This window comes from Trichoderma harzianum (assembly GCF_003025095.1).
Source record: "Trichoderma harzianum CBS 226.95 unplaced genomic scaffold M431scaffold_13, whole genome shotgun sequence".
In the NCBI taxonomy this organism is placed as follows: domain Eukaryota; kingdom Fungi; phylum Ascomycota; class Sordariomycetes; order Hypocreales; family Hypocreaceae; genus Trichoderma; species Trichoderma harzianum.
This window is the reverse complement of record NW_020209261.1, coordinates 241,209-257,080: the sequence shown is the minus strand read 5'-3', so window position 1 is coordinate 257,080 and position 15,872 is coordinate 241,209. Positions and strand designations below refer to the sequence as shown.

General features: G+C 50.4%; 6 protein-coding genes across 6 annotated transcripts; 5 read left to right on the top strand and 1 right to left on the bottom strand.

The window, feature by feature from the left end:
* The first annotated feature begins 66 nt into the window (after nt 1–66).
* M431DRAFT_123449 (hypothetical protein) lies at nt 67–2,981 on the top strand. The gene is made up of 2 exons (XM_024912195.1): nt 67–1,435; nt 1,496–2,981. Exons 1-2 carry the CDS (start codon nt 371–373, stop codon nt 2,747–2,749), a joined length of 2,319 nt encoding a protein of 772 aa, XP_024770398.1. The 5' UTR covers nt 67–370; the 3' UTR covers nt 2,750–2,981.
* Nucleotides 2,982–3,155: 174 nt separating this feature from the next.
* Nucleotides 3,156–4,776, top strand: M431DRAFT_533759 (hypothetical protein; the record flags this gene model as incomplete). Its single annotated transcript, XM_024920894.1, has 5 exons — nt 3,156–3,427; nt 3,813–3,868; nt 4,081–4,188; nt 4,488–4,666; nt 4,699–4,776. Exons 1-5 carry the CDS (start codon nt 3,174–3,176, stop codon nt 4,774–4,776), a joined length of 675 nt encoding a protein of 224 aa, XP_024770397.1. The 5' UTR covers nt 3,156–3,173.
* A 1,140-nt stretch (nt 4,777–5,916) lies between these two features.
* On the top strand, nt 5,917–7,877 carry M431DRAFT_19554 (hypothetical protein). Its single transcript, XM_024913258.1, has 3 exons — nt 5,917–6,076; nt 6,142–6,322; nt 6,393–7,877. The coding sequence occupies exons 1-3, from the start codon at nt 6,012–6,014 to the stop codon at nt 7,389–7,391; spliced, it is 1,245 nt and encodes a 414-aa protein (XP_024770396.1). The 5' UTR covers nt 5,917–6,011; the 3' UTR covers nt 7,392–7,877.
* Nucleotides 7,878–8,699: 822 nt separating this feature from the next.
* Nucleotides 8,700–11,204, top strand: M431DRAFT_94616 (hypothetical protein; the record flags this gene model as incomplete). The annotated part of the gene is made up of 4 exons (XM_024924607.1): nt 8,700–9,145; nt 9,220–9,852; nt 9,924–10,434; nt 10,503–11,204. The coding sequence occupies 4 exons, from the start codon at nt 8,700–8,702 to the stop codon at nt 11,202–11,204; spliced, it is 2,292 nt and encodes a 763-aa protein (XP_024770395.1).
* Nucleotides 11,205–12,082: 878 nt separating this feature from the next.
* On the bottom strand, nt 12,083–13,157 carry M431DRAFT_244745 (hypothetical protein). Its single transcript, XM_024913741.1, has one exon. It carries the CDS (start codon nt 12,805–12,807, stop codon nt 12,145–12,147), a length of 663 nt encoding a protein of 220 aa, XP_024770394.1. The 5' UTR covers nt 12,808–13,157; the 3' UTR covers nt 12,083–12,144.
* Nucleotides 13,158–14,101: 944 nt separating this feature from the next.
* Nucleotides 14,102–14,434, top strand: M431DRAFT_498843 (hypothetical protein; the record flags this gene model as incomplete). Its single annotated transcript, XM_024917737.1, has 1 exon — nt 14,102–14,434. One exon carries the CDS (start codon nt 14,102–14,104, stop codon nt 14,432–14,434), a length of 333 nt encoding a protein of 110 aa, XP_024770393.1.
* Nucleotides 14,435–15,872: the final 1,438 nt, after the last annotated feature.

The following is a 15,872-nucleotide window of genomic DNA, read 5'->3' as shown; positions in this document are numbered from 1 at the left end:
TTTAATGACGTATGCTTCGTATCAATGGAGGAAATTTCATTTCTGGTCATAGCAAGCACTGCTACAGCGGAGAGCCTATGTAATCTCTGCGTAGCGTGTTGGACTACTGCAATCTTTACCAAATATGTCCTCAGCCACACTTTAAAGATTCAGCCACACAAAGCAAAGACTTCGAGAAAAAAACGTGACTTCGTGTCGCGTCGATTCGTCCGGCATGTTAATAATCGTGGGGAAGCTGGACCGCGCACCAGCTTCTGGTTCTTTTTTGTCCCACCATGGCTGCATGATAAGCAAAGCAAGCAATAGCCGTGCCAAGTCCGCCGCTCATAGCCGCCTGGAGCCATGAAGCAGATGGATTGACGATCCACGAATGATGGATCTCGACGAGTTTTCCGACGATGGCTTTGACGATCTCACCGACAATGTGCTCCAAGAGCTCGAGAATCAAGCTCTCCAGTCCACCCAGGCCCGGCCTCAACATGCCTTGACGCAGCAGTTCGACTACGCCTGGGAGCAAGAAGATGACGACCTGGACACCACCGAAGTGACCAACGATGTCGGGCTTCCTGTTGGCCGGCCCATTGTCGACAAGACGTTGCGACAACAGCCGCAACAGAAACAACAGCAGAGACCTCCCGTACCCAATCCTCGATGGAACCCCACGATCGACTCGGCCGCCGCCAGGCCTGGAGCTCCTCTTGCGGAGCGGACTCGAATGGCCAATGTCCGGCCATTGAACCAGCCTTTCATGAGCTCTCAACGATTCCCGGATTCCTCGCAAAGTACTAGTCGACCTCAGACAGCACAGCTTGCTGCTCTGCCAATGGCTTCTCAAGGGCAATCGGAGACCATGGTGACGGCACTCCAGAAAAGAATTCGCGTTTTGGAAGCAGAGCTCAATGCCGCTCGTGGCGAAGCCTCTATCCTCCGTTCAAATTCGACAAAGGCGCAGCATAGCTACGACGAGCAGATTGCACGCCTACGGAAGCTGAATGCCGAGCAATTAAGCAAGCAAGAGAAAGCTATGGAAGCGGCCCTGGCGGCTGAGAAACATGCCAATGTGGAACTTCAGTTCATGCAACGAGATATGAAGGAGGCCAACGACCGAGCTCGGAAAATAGAGCCCAATGCCAACAACACGGCGACGCCAAAGAAGGCCGCCAAAACTTGGGGCTTTGCCGATGGCTTCGATGAGATGGACATCGCTTCAAGCCCAAGCAAAGGCCAAGGGAGAGGCAAGACGGCCGGATCCGTTGCTACCAATATTGGAGAGCGGACGCCGAGCAAAGGGAAGCGAAAACGCCAGATATCCGAGTCACCGATGAAGGCGCTTGATATACATATGGGCGACGCCGAGATGAGCGAGGCAAAACCCATCTTCCAGCCAACATTGCAGCAGCCTGTCATCATTGCCACGCCCACAGTTCCTTTTGATGTACGCAATTACTCACCGACTCAAGTCCCGCTTGTTTATATACTGATCTGAGTTTGTTAGTTTTTGCAAGTGGTACTTGACCACGGCTTTGCCCAAGGCCAGCCTCCCACGTTTGACATACTCTCTCGCATCTCGTTCCCTTCTGATCCAACAATCTCATTCTCAACCCTCATTTTCGAAAGACTCCCTCTGATGGGAAATCCCTATCAGCCAATGCAACTCCTGGTCGATTTCGCTGAACAAATCATCATCCTATGGACTCGGTGCTTTGAAGAGCAATTTTGGGAGCCCATCAAATACCTTGTATCGCTCATCTCCTTCACATTTCAGCTCCACACCTCGTCTGTTGCACCCCTCATCATTTCAAGGCTCGTGCCCGTAGCACAGACAACGATATTCACCGTTGCAGAAGGACCATCCCGTCTTTCAGATGGCACGGCGGCCAGCAATGACGAGCATGCCATTTTGGAACAGCAAATTGACACAACTCATATTCTCTCGCTGCTATACACTGCGTCTTTGGCCTGCGCAACGATACCCACCGAGACTGAGGATGGTGCCAGATACACTTCCGCTGCATATTGGAAACTCATTTCTCTCGACTTTACTCTTCTTCTGTTGATGCCAAAACAGAAAACGGTCGATATTATCGGAATGCTTGACTTGCTGGCCACCTCTTCGCTGCCCGATTCTATCGGCCCAATATCTGACGAAAAAGATGCGGTATCCGTGGCGCGAGCCGTCATCGAACGAGTATCTGCTAAGCTGATGGAACATCCCCGCGCCACGACTACGCCGGCGCAAAAACGAAGTGTGCGGCTTGCTGCTCTTCGAACGCTGGTTACTTTTGCAAGACATGAATTTGGTGCCAAGCAGCTAGCATCTCACGACAACGCCCTTCCACGTCTGGTAGCTTGCTTGAGTACATCCATCGACGAACTTTACGACCAACCAATCCCACCCAGCATTCTTCCTCCCCTTCCAGACGTCATGACATCTTCATCGCTAAAGTTTGCCGAATCTACGACCTCGGCCGAACTCTACCGCATAATTTCCCAGTGTGTGACTCTGATCCATACATTGGCCACGGACCCGTGGACGTCCAACTTGGCTGACATTACTCGAAAACTATCGCTTTCACATGGCGGAAGTCAACGCTACCTAATTGCACTTGGGAGGTTAACTTTTGCAGAGGAGGACCTTGTCATGGAGGCGGGGATAGAGGGAGAAATAGTCGAAGCGGCCCACGAGCTTTTGGAAATGGCTGTGACGCCGGATGAAGGAGAGATTGTGAGTGAAGCTTTTGGGGCTTAGCTTATGATAAATGTGGCTTTTTGTGCATTGATTTAAGGTCTTTGTTATTGTGTATTGTATATATGTTTTCTATACATGTCCTGGATGGATATTTGTGGTTAAGAAGCACCCTCGTGTGCTTGGTGTTCTGGGTAAAGGGGGGTATTTCATAGATAGCTTTGCTTTGCATTTGTCACAATGATATCATCTTCAACGTCGATGGTTTTGGAAATATGACCATGCTTCACATGCCTATAGTACGAGACAATAAAAGGAGTGCAGTTGTGCTAACAGATCAGGTACGCTTAAGTAGGGGCGTACGTTAAGATATGGAGTGCTGATTTTGGACCTGTCATTATGGTTGACATGGCTGTATTGATCGACAAAGCAACGGTGGATATTAAACAAACACAGTGTCAAGGTTCTCATTTGCTTTATAGAGAGTATGATCTACTATCTACCACCCAGTTCCAGCGGCTTTCGATTGTCATCCATCGTCAATTTCTTCATCGTTCCCGCTACAGGTCTTCTCAAAGCATTCGCGTACTTCAGGTACCTTGGCAGTGGTACCTACATGCCAAGTCTCATGACCAGCCCCGAGGTGCTCCTGCTGTTGTGCTCCTGCCAGCTGCTGAAACCCGTCCCTCTAGGCAGCCATCGTCTTTCTGCCTGGATTCACTTCATTTTCCCTCCAACAAGGTCATTTGGCTGCTGAGACTACCATCTCCTTAATTCCTCTTCCCCTCGGATTCCAGTTCCCCCTCTCCTCTCCGTTTCTTCTTTATCATCATCTGGTATTCATGGTCAGGCTGACAGAGATAAGCTGACAGAGATAGATTCACAGGCGTAAATGTTTTTCACTGGCATCATCATCGTCAAGTTCCGATGATGACGGCCTGATCGCGCCCCTCTTCAAGATGGAGCGGTAGATTATACGCACTGAGACAGAGGAAGCCATCGCAGCTCCAGTAACGGCAAACCTCGCCGCCACGATAGCAAGAGCAGATATTGTCGTTGAGGCAGCACCAGCATCAGCTGCACCATAACTGTATCCAGCTCGTCGACGCTACCACGACTGCTTCAGAGCTGGCAATACGCAGTCTCTGTGGTTTCAGGTATCTTTCGGTGTACCTTTATCTGGTATGTTTCTCAGTTGTCTGCTCCTATCGCTGCCTTCTTCCATCTTCTGTTTTGACGGGAGAGTTACTAGGCAATCATTCTGCGACTATGGCTAAAAATCGACATTTAGGAGGACTCAGCTCACGAATGGAGCTATGTCCCAGCAACGAGAAAATATTGTTTCCAGGCCCTGTGATGAGCCTGTCAATCTTCCTACTCTTCATTCATTGCAGTTGAGAATATGAAGATGAGGGTGGAAATTGGTACCAACATGCCATATGAGAAGTCAGTCAATTGGTTCCTTGCCAGAGATGATAACACTGCGACCTTGAAAACAATCCGTGAGTTACAGAAAACTGCAATGGCTTTGCAGTTGTGATCAGGTCATTAGAGGCGGGAGCCATGAGACAGAACAGTCACAAGATCAGACGAGGACGCGGCCGGACAGCGAAACCTTGTAGTTGTGAAGGTGGGCCATGAAGCTACGGGGATGCCAGTATGGAAGGTGATCGAAGCTGGAGAACGCAAGCCCGAGGGGTATAACAGAACACAGGTGCGTCGTGGTGGCCAAGGGTAGGTGCCAAAGGGGTCTTGAGACACAACTCAGAGAACTTGAAGCTAACTTGAACACATCTTGCAGCTATTCTGAGAGTCGGCCACTCCAAGAGGAACGCAAGCCGAGAAGGAAATCTTTCAGTCGGTTCCAGCCAAAACGGCAGTGCCTACGAAAAGCTTGCCCGCATGGATGAAGGGCTAAGAGTTGAAGCCGATAGTCTAGATGACGACGGCGATGGCATGGATTCCGATGAGTCAAGGAGCGTAAGCAGCCAACTTCGCCCACGATCTTGCAGCTCCCGCCTTCGGAGGTGCCTTCTTGTATCTGCGTCAAAAACACGAAGAACGATCTTGTCGAGAAGCGTCGGTCCTGACCGTCGGTGCAATGGCGATGTTCGTGTACCATCACGCAAAGTAAGACAAAGAATACGACCTTACAACAAGTATATCCAGAAAGAAGTACCGACATACGTCCTGTAGGATGTGTAGCGCATTACTGCAGCCGGTGCAGAAAGCCGATGGGACTTTGGCGCGCGTGGCGAGCGAATGAAAGCATGTTGATGTTTGTCAATGACAATCCCATTCAGTCTTAAATGGGCTCTGTGTATAGGAGCGAAAATCCCGATTCATCTTCCATGGGCTCCTTTTGTGGGAGATAACCAGGCTGGTGATGGCTTGGGCGGCCTGGTCTTCCATGGGCTCCTCTTATAGGAGATAGCCAGGTTGGGGTTCGCTGGCAAGGGTTGTCGATCTTCCATGGGCTCCGTGTATAGGAGATCGCCAGGTGGTCGACGGATTCTCGATGGATTTCGGGATGGTTTTTTTTTTTTTTTTTTCATTGCTTTCTCGGCTTGCTGAGGAGGCGAAGAAGATATCTTTCTATTTAACCGTCAGGGAAGCTTGTTGTTTAATAGTTAATACGCAAAGGTTGTTGCCATTTGGTTTACCACGATATCGATGCTTCCCATACAGTCGAATAGCGGAGACCACATCCGCACTAACATAGACAACAGCATGGCCAACAATATCAGTATTGAATGGCAACAGGTGGAGATATCACGGTTATAATATGTACGGTCATTATATACGCCGGGAAATAGTCTAAGAGATTACTACAAAATAAGATTCAGAGAATGATGGAGATATGTACGGAGTAGGTATGGGGTACAGTAAGCAAACGTTGAACGAACAGGAAGCATCCGCCGCCCCAGAGATGATGGATGACATGAGCGCTCATATACCACAGACATCCGCCCGGCATCTCACATTTCGTTGGGCTTCTACCCTCTCTGGCGGCGAATATTTTACAAATTATTATGTAGGTGTTCCGAGGCATCCCTGAGAGTTAATAAGCTTCCCCGCAAAGCTCGATCCCGTGAAGCAATCCCGAGTCAATGCTTCCAGGGCCTGGAATTGCCAGGGCTCGGTCCAACTTATGTAAGCTGCCGGTTGCCTCGGCTCAACCCCACAAACCCCGGCCGGCGACCATCCATAAAGCTCGTGGATCCCCAGATTGTCTGCAAGGGGCGACTTGATTGCTGCAAAGTGATACCGTCTTTACGTCGAATTGTTTCTTAGATCTTGCGGATACAGTACATCACATCACATCATGGCTGTCGAACGAATTGGCTCCATCATCAAGCACCTGGCCCCTGGGTCATCGCTGAACAACATGTAAGGAACCAGCTCTGGCGCGCTTGGGGATTATTTCACATGCTGACACGCTATTCGTCTTGTAGCCAGTCCAAGAACCCCGACGACATCGTCATCACCTATGCCGCTCGAACACCGCTCACCAAGGCTGGCAAGGGCGGCTTCAAGGACACCAGCCTAGAGTACATGGTCTATGCTCTGCTGGAGAAGGTTCGCGAGAGGAGCGGTGTTGACCCTGCTCTCGTTGAGGACATCTGCCTCGGCAACGTATGTCATGTCCTAGATTGAGATCCAGCCATATATCCGATTATAGTCCGCTAACGATTGTCTCTCGCAGGTGACCGATGCCCAAGCCGCCTACAAGGTCCGAACTGCTGCCCTCGCTGCCGGCTACCCCAACACCGCCGGTGCCAGCTCCGTCAACCGCTTCTGCTCCTCCGGTCTCAAGGCCATTGCAGACATTGCCCACTCCATCTCCAATGATTCCATCTCTGTGGGCATTGCCATGGGCGCCGAGAGCATGTCCCACGGCCGCCCTACCGAGGAGTTCGATGAGGCCGTGTTGAAGAAGAGCCAGGAGGCCGACGACGCCGTTCAGCCCATGGGATGGACCAGCGAGAACGTTAGCAAGGACTTTGGCATTGACCGAGTCACCATGGACAAGTACGCAGCGGAGAGTTTCCAGCGAGCCGAGAAGGCCCAAAAGGCCGGCCTTTTCGACGACGAGATTGTCCCCATCACCACACAGGTCAAGGACAAGAACGGCGAGCTGAAGCAGGTGACTCTGACCCAGGACGACGGCATCCGCCCCGGCACCACCGCCGAGGGCCTGGCCAAGATCCGTGCTGCTTTCCCTCAGTGGGGACCTACCACTACCGGTGGTAACGCCTCCCAGGTTACCGACGGTGCTGCCGCCGTCGTCCTGATGAAGCGATCAACCGCTATCAAGCTGGGTCTGCCCATCATGGCCAAATACGTTGGCTCCACCGTCGCCGGTGTTGCTCCCCGCATCATGGGCATCGGCCCCAGCGTCGCCATCCCCAAGCTCCTCTCCATCTACAACATCAACCTCAACGACATTGACGTCGTCGAGGTCAACGAGGCCTTTGCCTCCATGGCCGTCTACTGCCGCGACAAGCTCAGCCTGGACTGGTCCAAGATGAACCCCAAGGGAGGTGCCATCGCTCTTGGCCACCCTCTGGGAGCCACGGGTGCCCGACAGGTCGTGACTGGCCTGAGCGAGCTGCGGAGGACCAAGAAGAAGCTGTTGCTGACGAGCATGTGCATTGGTACTGGCCAGGGCATGGCTGGTCTGTTTGTCAACGAGCAGGTGTAAAAAAAAAATACCATTGGGATGGATGAGATATGGATCATTGATAATAGGGTCATGTATATGTACAGCTAGCTGCCTACTAGATGTCTCTTTTTTTGTGTGTTCTATGAAATACTAGCGAATTACTTTTTTTTTTCTTTCAAAATGTCTGAGCAGCTCGAAGATTTCTCGTCTTTCGCTTTCCGATTGATTTTTCGAGAATCGCAATGTGTGACTTGAGCGCGGATCTCGGCAATGCAGTGTCTCGGCCGCTGTGTTGATGGAATGTGGCTGGAATTGGGCGTGGTGCTACCCTACAAAAGATGTACAACAACGCGGCGAATGCGTGAGGTATGTGAGCAGGATGAGATTGACGCGCTGTTATGATATTGTCTCCTTTTCTTTGGGGATTTCAATTTATGTTTTATATTCGTAGTCTTGAATAGCTATTGGGTGGTGTCGTCTTATACGTGGACAATCGTGTAAACAGGCACTCTCCCTCCAATAATGAAAGTACATGCAGATTTACATGTCTCTTATCTTATCAATCATCTCCAAACTGGCACTTTGACACCTCGACATTTTGACACTTGACACATTTGACACTGGACCTTATGTGCTCACCCTTCAAAAGATCAGCATATTGAAACCCTGTCCAAAAACAATATCACGCTCACCGAGACCGGCAGCAAACAATGCAGCCCGTCCCGCGACCACCTGCTCGTAGTGTCAGGTGCGCATCCTGTTAGTCAATCGCCGGCCTCTCATTGGTGTCTACCGGCCCTGGGCGGTCTGGCCCTGCACGTTGAGGCGCTGCCTCACCGCATTCGCCCCCCCAAACTTCCAGTGGAGCGGTGCCCTGTGGAGAAGGGTCTTCAGCGCTGTGTCGCACTGTTGTGCCCGCCCTATCCCCGCTGATGTCACCCGCGGCTTCGGCTTGGGAAACCATCCATTCTGCCTGTATTGCAATTTTTTTCGGTCGCCAAGACTCCATTCCATTGTACGCAACTGCAATCCTCCTACTCTTCTCTTCCCCGGACACTCTTTGTCACTTGGAAACATCCGGCCGTCGGCGGCTGGGAAAAAGAGACGGGAAAGCTGCACCGCCTTGCTAGGGTTCGGCTTTTATGGAATCCTTGGGCGACGACTCAATCTTCCGCTAGTTACTGTTTCGAAGCGGTGGATTTGGAGCGTTGGCCCTCGACTGGACAGGTCGCCTCAAACACCACGGAAAGCTCTCCAAAGCCTACAGCATTAGCAGAGAAGCACCTATAAACCGAGATCCCGAATGCACGACACGATCCCGAGCTCTACAATCCCGATTGTGTAAAAATGTCGGGACCTCCGCCGCCGCTGAACCGCGCGGACTCGTCCAAAGACCACCGCCCTTTGCAACCAAGCACTCTTCGACAAAGCCATACTCCTCCTAGCCGACCAGGGAGCGGTGATAGCCAGAGCAGCGATGTGTACCCGTCTATCACGGCTATTGGCGACTCGTTTGCCAGCGAATCGACGCCCTTGACACTGGACGACCAGTCAGGGCCCCGCAGCCATGGCACCTTCGATCCTCAATCTTCTTCGCCTCCCAATGGCCTCTTTGGCGGAAGCACCGACGACGAGAGCGAATCGCAGGATCACGGGTCAAACGGTGGCTTCTTTTCGTCGCTCTCGGGGAATGATGACTGGAAGAGGTGGCTCTCAAGGAGGATGCGAACGACTAAGATGGGCCACAGCAGCGAGCTTGCTGAGCAAGCTGGTTTTCGGGATACCCCCTTCATGTGAGCTTGTTTCTAACCGACATCTTGCCATTATTGTCGAGACATATGGCAGCTTAAACTGACTCGGCGGACAGGTATCTGGCATACTACATCCCGTGTCTGAATTGGATCCAACAGTACAAGCTGTCATACCTCCAGGGCGACTTCATTGCAGCCGTCACCATGGCCTCGTTTTACCTCCCGATGGCGCTCTCGCTTGCGTCCAATCTGGCACATGTTCCGCCCATCTTCGGTCTCTATGGCTTCATCTTCAATCCTTTCGTATATGCGTTACTCGGATCCTCTCCGCAAATGGTTATCGGCCCTGAGGCAGCTGGATCTCTTCTCGTGGGCACCGTAGTGAAATCGAGGGTCGATTCTGGAGGCGGAGATTCAGAGGACAACGACATTCTGCATGCCCAAATTTGCGGCGTGGTTGGCGGTATGGCTGGCGCCATGGTCCTTATTGCGGGGCTGGCAAGATTGGGTTTCTTGGACAGCGTTTTGAGCAGGCCCTTCTTGAGAGGCTTTATTTCAGCCATCGGATTTGTTATTGCAGTAGACCAGCTGATCCCCGAACTCGGCCTTGCTGCCCTTGCGGAAGAGGAGGGCGTAAATCACGGAAGTAGTGTCGACAAAATCGGATTCATTGTCAAGAACGTTGGCGAGACCCACAAGCTGACATTTGCTGTTGCGGGTGTCAGCTTCGTGATTATTATGATATTCCGGTAAGTTGGTGAGAAGCAGTCTTGGCAAATGGACAGGGCCAATTCATAGCTAACGCTTTCATTCTTTGTAGCGAACTCAAGCGTCGTTTGGAGAAGAGGTTTCCTGGAGTTGCCTATTTCCCTGATCGATTCCTCGTCGTCGTTGTTTCGGCCATCTTGTGCTGGCACCTTGACTGGGAAGATAAGGGTGTCGAGGTTCTGGGATCTGTTAAGGCCGCCTCCGGAGGTATCTTCGAATTCCGATGGCCGTTCCAGCTCGCCCATATGCAGCACATTCGCTCGGCCATGTCAACGTCTTTTCTCATTGCACTCCTCGGCTTTTTTGAGTCGTCGGTTGCGGCCAAAAGTTTGGGCGGTAGCTCGATCCCTGGCATTGAACTCAGTGCGAACCGAGAGATGATTGCCCTGGGAACTGCCAATCTCGTTGGCTCCATGTTCATGGCACTGCCTGCATTTGGTGGCTATGGACGAAGCAAGGTGAACAAGACGACTGGTGCAAAGACTCCGATGAGCTCCGTGTTCCTCAGTCTGATATCAGTGCTGTCCGTCTTGTTCCTGTTGCCGTATTTCTATTTCCTGCCGGTAAGCAAACAGCCCTACAGTCCTAATGCACATTTCATCACAGTAGGCTAATCAAATGCACCTGACAGAAACCCGTTCTTTCGTCAATGATTTCCGTCGTTGCATGGTCGCTGATAGAAGAGGCTCCTCACGATATTTCATTCTTCCTTAAGATTCGGGGCTGGACCGAGCTAGGCCTCATGGCAGCCATCTTCCTCTCCACCATCTTTTACTCCCTGACATTGGGTATGGCTCTGGGCGTAGGAATCTCCCTGCTCCTGGTTATCAAGCACAGCACTCGTCCCCGCATCCAGATCCTGGGCCGTGTTCCCGGCACCAACCGCTACGAGAACCCGGAATCCCTCGACTCTAGAATCGAGTTTATCGAGGGATGCCTCATAGTCAAGATTCCAGAGCCCCTGACTTTTGCCAACACCGGCGAGCTCAAAGCACGTCTTCGGCGGTTGGAGTTTTACGGCACATCGCGAGCGCACCCTGCCCTGCCGCGTATTCGCAGCCACGATTCAAACCGCAACATCATCTTCGACATCCATGGCGTGACTTCCATGGATGGATCTGGCACGCAAGTGCTCGAGGAGATCGTGCGGGAGTACCGGGAGAGGGGCGTACGGGTCTTTTTCGCCCGCGCACCACATCACCGGGATCACCCTGTGTGGCAGCTCATGGACAAGAGCGGTATTGTCGACTTGTGCGGCGAGAGGCACTTTGTTAGTGACGTCGACGCCGCACTGCGACTGACGGAATATGAAGACAGCGTGATGACGCAGTGAAAACGAAGACGAACGCCATCGCAAGGTGGTTCGAATGAAGATTTTGGATGAAGCTACGAGGCTATGCATATCAGCGAATTCTCTGTTTCTTCACTTTTTGTTACATTTTTTTCTCTCTCTCTTTCTATTCTTTCTTTCTTTTTTTACTTTTTGCTTTTACACAGCGGTCATGCATGTATAAACCTAGACCTTGCAGCGTGAGAGGGATTATGTATTTGATACGGTAGCAGCTATTTTTAGAGATATCCAGGTGTTTGCTTATTACTCTTTCAGTCTAGGTATCTATTGTAGCGGAGTATTTCTACTTTCTTAGTCTCTCTACTTTCTTCTTGTGTTTTTCATGTCTCATGTTGGATTACATGTGTCTACTCCTAAACTCTACTTTATCGGGTAATGTCAGAAGAACATACCCTGTACTTGAAATGGACTCGACTGGCGACAGCCGATGAGCATGCCTTTGCTTTGCTTGTAACAAACTAGGGTTATCAAATACTAGAGCCCTCATTTCTTTTCATGATATTAGGTTAAGAGGCATTTCTTACCTAGTTATCGTCTTTCATATCAACACGCAAAACAAGTACTTGTCATGATCAATAATAGGATTCGTTGTTACGTGAGTCTGTCATTAGACAAGAGCTGCTCTTATTGCCTTCCCTTTTACCAATATGTGCAGAATTTTACAAGTGGCATCAAGTGTTGTTCTTTAGATGCTGACACTCTTTACTTACTCTTATCAGATTACTTTAAGGAAACGGCCTCGAGACTTTATTGTCTCTGTATAGCTGCCGGAGGGTGCATTTATCTCGGGCTATGTTGACTACGATAGTAGCCTAATCTTGGTATATGCTGCCTGGACTATGGCATACTGATATGTATCCGCGAGTAGGCAGTGTAACGAGACCACAAGAGAGTTGTTCTTGACGTGGCCGGAGTCGATTTGCTAACAGAACGTCGTATTACACGCGTCGCCGTCGAAGGTTTGACTACGATAATACTCTTTCTGACGCTCAGAAGACAGAAAGAATTCAAGTCGTTGCTCGAGATGAGCATAGCTGTGTTTTTTGACGAGATACTCAGGAGGCTGCGATGTCAGCGTTCTCGAATGGGTGTTCTCCACGATGTTTGATTCTGCATGTAGATATTGCATCAAAAAAGCCAACAGATCCGAAGAAACAATACCACAGGATACTCCAATGCAGATAATTTCGAAAATCTGTAGATACGCGTAAGAAGCCATGTTTTCGTGTTTTCCCCGCACGGCGCCCGACACATAGAGAACACCTGTAGGTTTGCCGAAAGCTCGTATCATCGATCTGTTGGGGGTCACAGGCAAGGGAATTTCGATTAAGTCGTGGCAACCGTGGTTATGAGTGCTCACGATCTCAATGAGTTGCGTCTCGTCAACACCCCATCTCAAAGAGTTATCGAATAGGCGACATTGGATGGATAAAAAAGTTGGAGTCACGCATGTTGCAAGGCAGTGACTGCTTTTGCCGTGACGATGGATCCCGTTGGGCCGGCTCACACGGGCATTTGCCAAAGTCCGCGGTGCCGTTGTATTCTGGTTGGAATCGCCGTGAATGGTAAGGACCTTTGTCTTCATAAGTCGGAATCGGACGGAGTATGTGTCATAATAATATCGGTAGAGGAGGAAATCTGGTTAGCGGATGTTGGTTGGTTCTCGATCATGGTTCTCTTTTGGAATGTAGGATTGAAGAGCAGCGATTCAGCGCTTGTGCTCCTCTGTTCGGGGTATCAGCTCTATTAGTCATTCCTTGAGCGTCTGAAATAATAGCTTGAAATATTTAGTATTGTCACAGTCGATAATAGATGTAGGTCTTGTAGATAGTGTCAGACATTTGAAAGGTGTATTGTTACTAGATGACTAAATGATAGAGATGATGGAAGTAGGTATGTAAGATGTTGAAAGGCAATGCATCAACTAGAAGATAACTGCCACAATACCACCCCATTACTTACGAGTACCTAATGTATTAAAGTAAGTTCTTTCTCTCCATCGAGCAAGCACGTAATTGTTGCTGAAGTCATTAGCACATCTTATTTGTGTTGATATCTTCTTTGATTGCTGGAGATGATTACCCTTGCAGCAATCATGCAGATAAAAGGAGTCCCCATCAAGAGGGCCCCTTAAGTGGCAACCCTAAGCTTATTGTTTTCTAGTCTAAAGCATTAGACCAGATGCTCTCTGTTGGGAACATTTGAACAAGAGGACCTTTGTACCCACACCCCTAGTTTACAAGTAGTAGGCAGAATAGTAGCAGCGGTGACGGGGCAGGACGGAGTCTACGGAATAAGCCAGTTTAAAAATACGCAGTGAAAAAGTAGCCTTACTTTGTTTGAATAAGTTAAGGTTAGTTGATGTTGCTTTGCTTGTTGCTTTGGGATAGCTGGGTGGTCGGGGGGATGAAGGGTGTGCGTCTGTCTGCATGTGGCATGTGAGAGCCAAGTGTGTGTTTTGACGGGGAGGCTGGTGCCAAGTCGGAAGCTGCCAAGTCGAAAGCTGCCAAGTCGGAGGTTTTTTGAGAACTTCATCAGGCTATTGCACGGTGAGTTCTGTTCAAGTTTACGTAGTTGGCTCACTTGGAGATACGGATTCGTCCTGTGATAGGCCCTTTCTGAAAAGAACGAGTGTTGTACATGGTCTGTTGAATGATATGTGGAATCACAAGGCTTGAAAATCAGGCTCTCGGCTCGGACCAGATGAGAAAAAATCTCATCACATCATTTCCTTAGACCGGGGTAGAAGGGCAAGGGCGTGTTGGACAGATCCCGGAGGATAGCCATGTGTCCTGCGGAGGATTATCGATGTGGTAATGATGTAGCATTAAGCCTCGGCAGGATAGCCGTATGGAATTTGCGGCTGATCCAGAGCATGCATGAAGCGGACGGTTGGTTGTCTGATGCTGATCCAACGTGTAAGCTGCTGTAATGGTCAGATGAATATTGGACATGGACACGGGCATTCCTCTCTAGTAGGAGCATATCCACGAAAAGAAGCATGGATCAAGTCCCTACGCCAACTTGCCTACCCTCTTCGGTGGTATCTCTCCCGGCCTAGTATCCACAAACGATACTACAGGCCACATGGCATGCAAGCGCTATCTTACCTACATACGCCCGATAACAAGGATTACCCTAAATTGGGGGTCATGCTTGTCCCCTTCGAGGATTTCAAGGCATGGACCTTGTCGAAGATGCCAATAAAGTGAGCGCTTTTATTGGTGATAACAGCCCATCCAAGTAAGCCGACGTACTCCAAGTAGGAGAGGGTGTCTCGTTGCCGCTATTTCATGTCCAGGGAATTCCAAATTGAGCTACACTTCCGGGTGTTGATTACGGATCGTGACATGCTGAGGATGATTCTTGGCAAGACATTGCGACATCTCGTCGTGATCCTTCACAGGCTATATGATACGAGGGTTTGCAGTGAGGCAAAAGATAGCGTCGCGTCTTGTCCCGCTCTTCTCCACGAAATCTTGGGGTAACTGGAATTGAGTTTCAAGAGGCGAAGCGAAGCGAGTTGAACAAGCCTCGTTGGCCTTGACTCGAGGCGAAAAAGCCCACAGCCTCAGATGGGTAGGAGTTCTGGCTGCGACTTAACAATGAGTTTGTGTCGCTGCGAAGTGGCACCCAAACGGAGCATCGGCATTAAGCGGGGAAATGAAGGTCACCAATGCCATCGCTCCGTGAACTAGCGGCTTGCGGTAGTCGGTCGGGCTTTGCCAAGAACTGATACGATGGGCCGCGGACTTGGGTGTAGAGGTAGAGGAATGTACCCTTCATCGTCTCCGGCCGTAACCTGTCCTGTTCTTTCGGATCCGGAACATGCTTTCCCTGCCCGTAGAGGCTGTCGGCGGTGGCGAGTTGAGGCGGTGTTAGGCCATGGAACTGTTTTGGAATTTCTTCCCTCGGTGGCGAAGGACGGATGAGACCGCAGACAGGCTAAAAAATTACGTGTATGGCTTTCCCGCCCGCGTACGAGTATTCGGGAGTCAGAAGTCTGTCTTCAAGGTTGATGTGGGCAAAAGTTTCCTTTGCAGGATTTGTTTCAAGTCTCAGACAGCACGTCGCTTGCATTCCAGGACGCTGCGTGGTTTTGTTGGCTTTCATCTGAGAGCGCCTGATCCCGCCATTACGGAACATCTGCTCTTGGTAGGTGGTACTCAGATATACGAGATGTACGGAGTCGGTACGATCCATACGACTCCGTTATTTGCCCATGAGGCTGATCATGAATGGCTGCGCTAAACAAGTAGCGGCCACCCTTGACCTAGGCCCCTGCCGGTCAGCAAGCAAATGTCCCCGGTCGCCGTCTTCGTTCTCAGCTAGGTGTGTTAGATAAGACGGCCAACTGAAGACTCTCATTGGAGAGCTGCCATAATTTGGAGCGATTGCCATAATATCCGGGGAAGTTGTGGGACTTTATGACAGGGGAGGCGTGCGACTAATCGGCTAAGGCGGGAATTTTTCTCCTGCTATTTGTCCGTAGGTCATTTTTGCCAAAGCCACAGAAAAAAGTACCGTAGGAAATGAAGGTAGCGTGTTTGGTCTGGCTGCTGGAGTTCCGCTGCTGGAATTCAGCGGGTTGCAGATTGTATGAATGGACAATCTCTACTGTCGTATCTGACTGGGAGCGCTGTGAGCGGC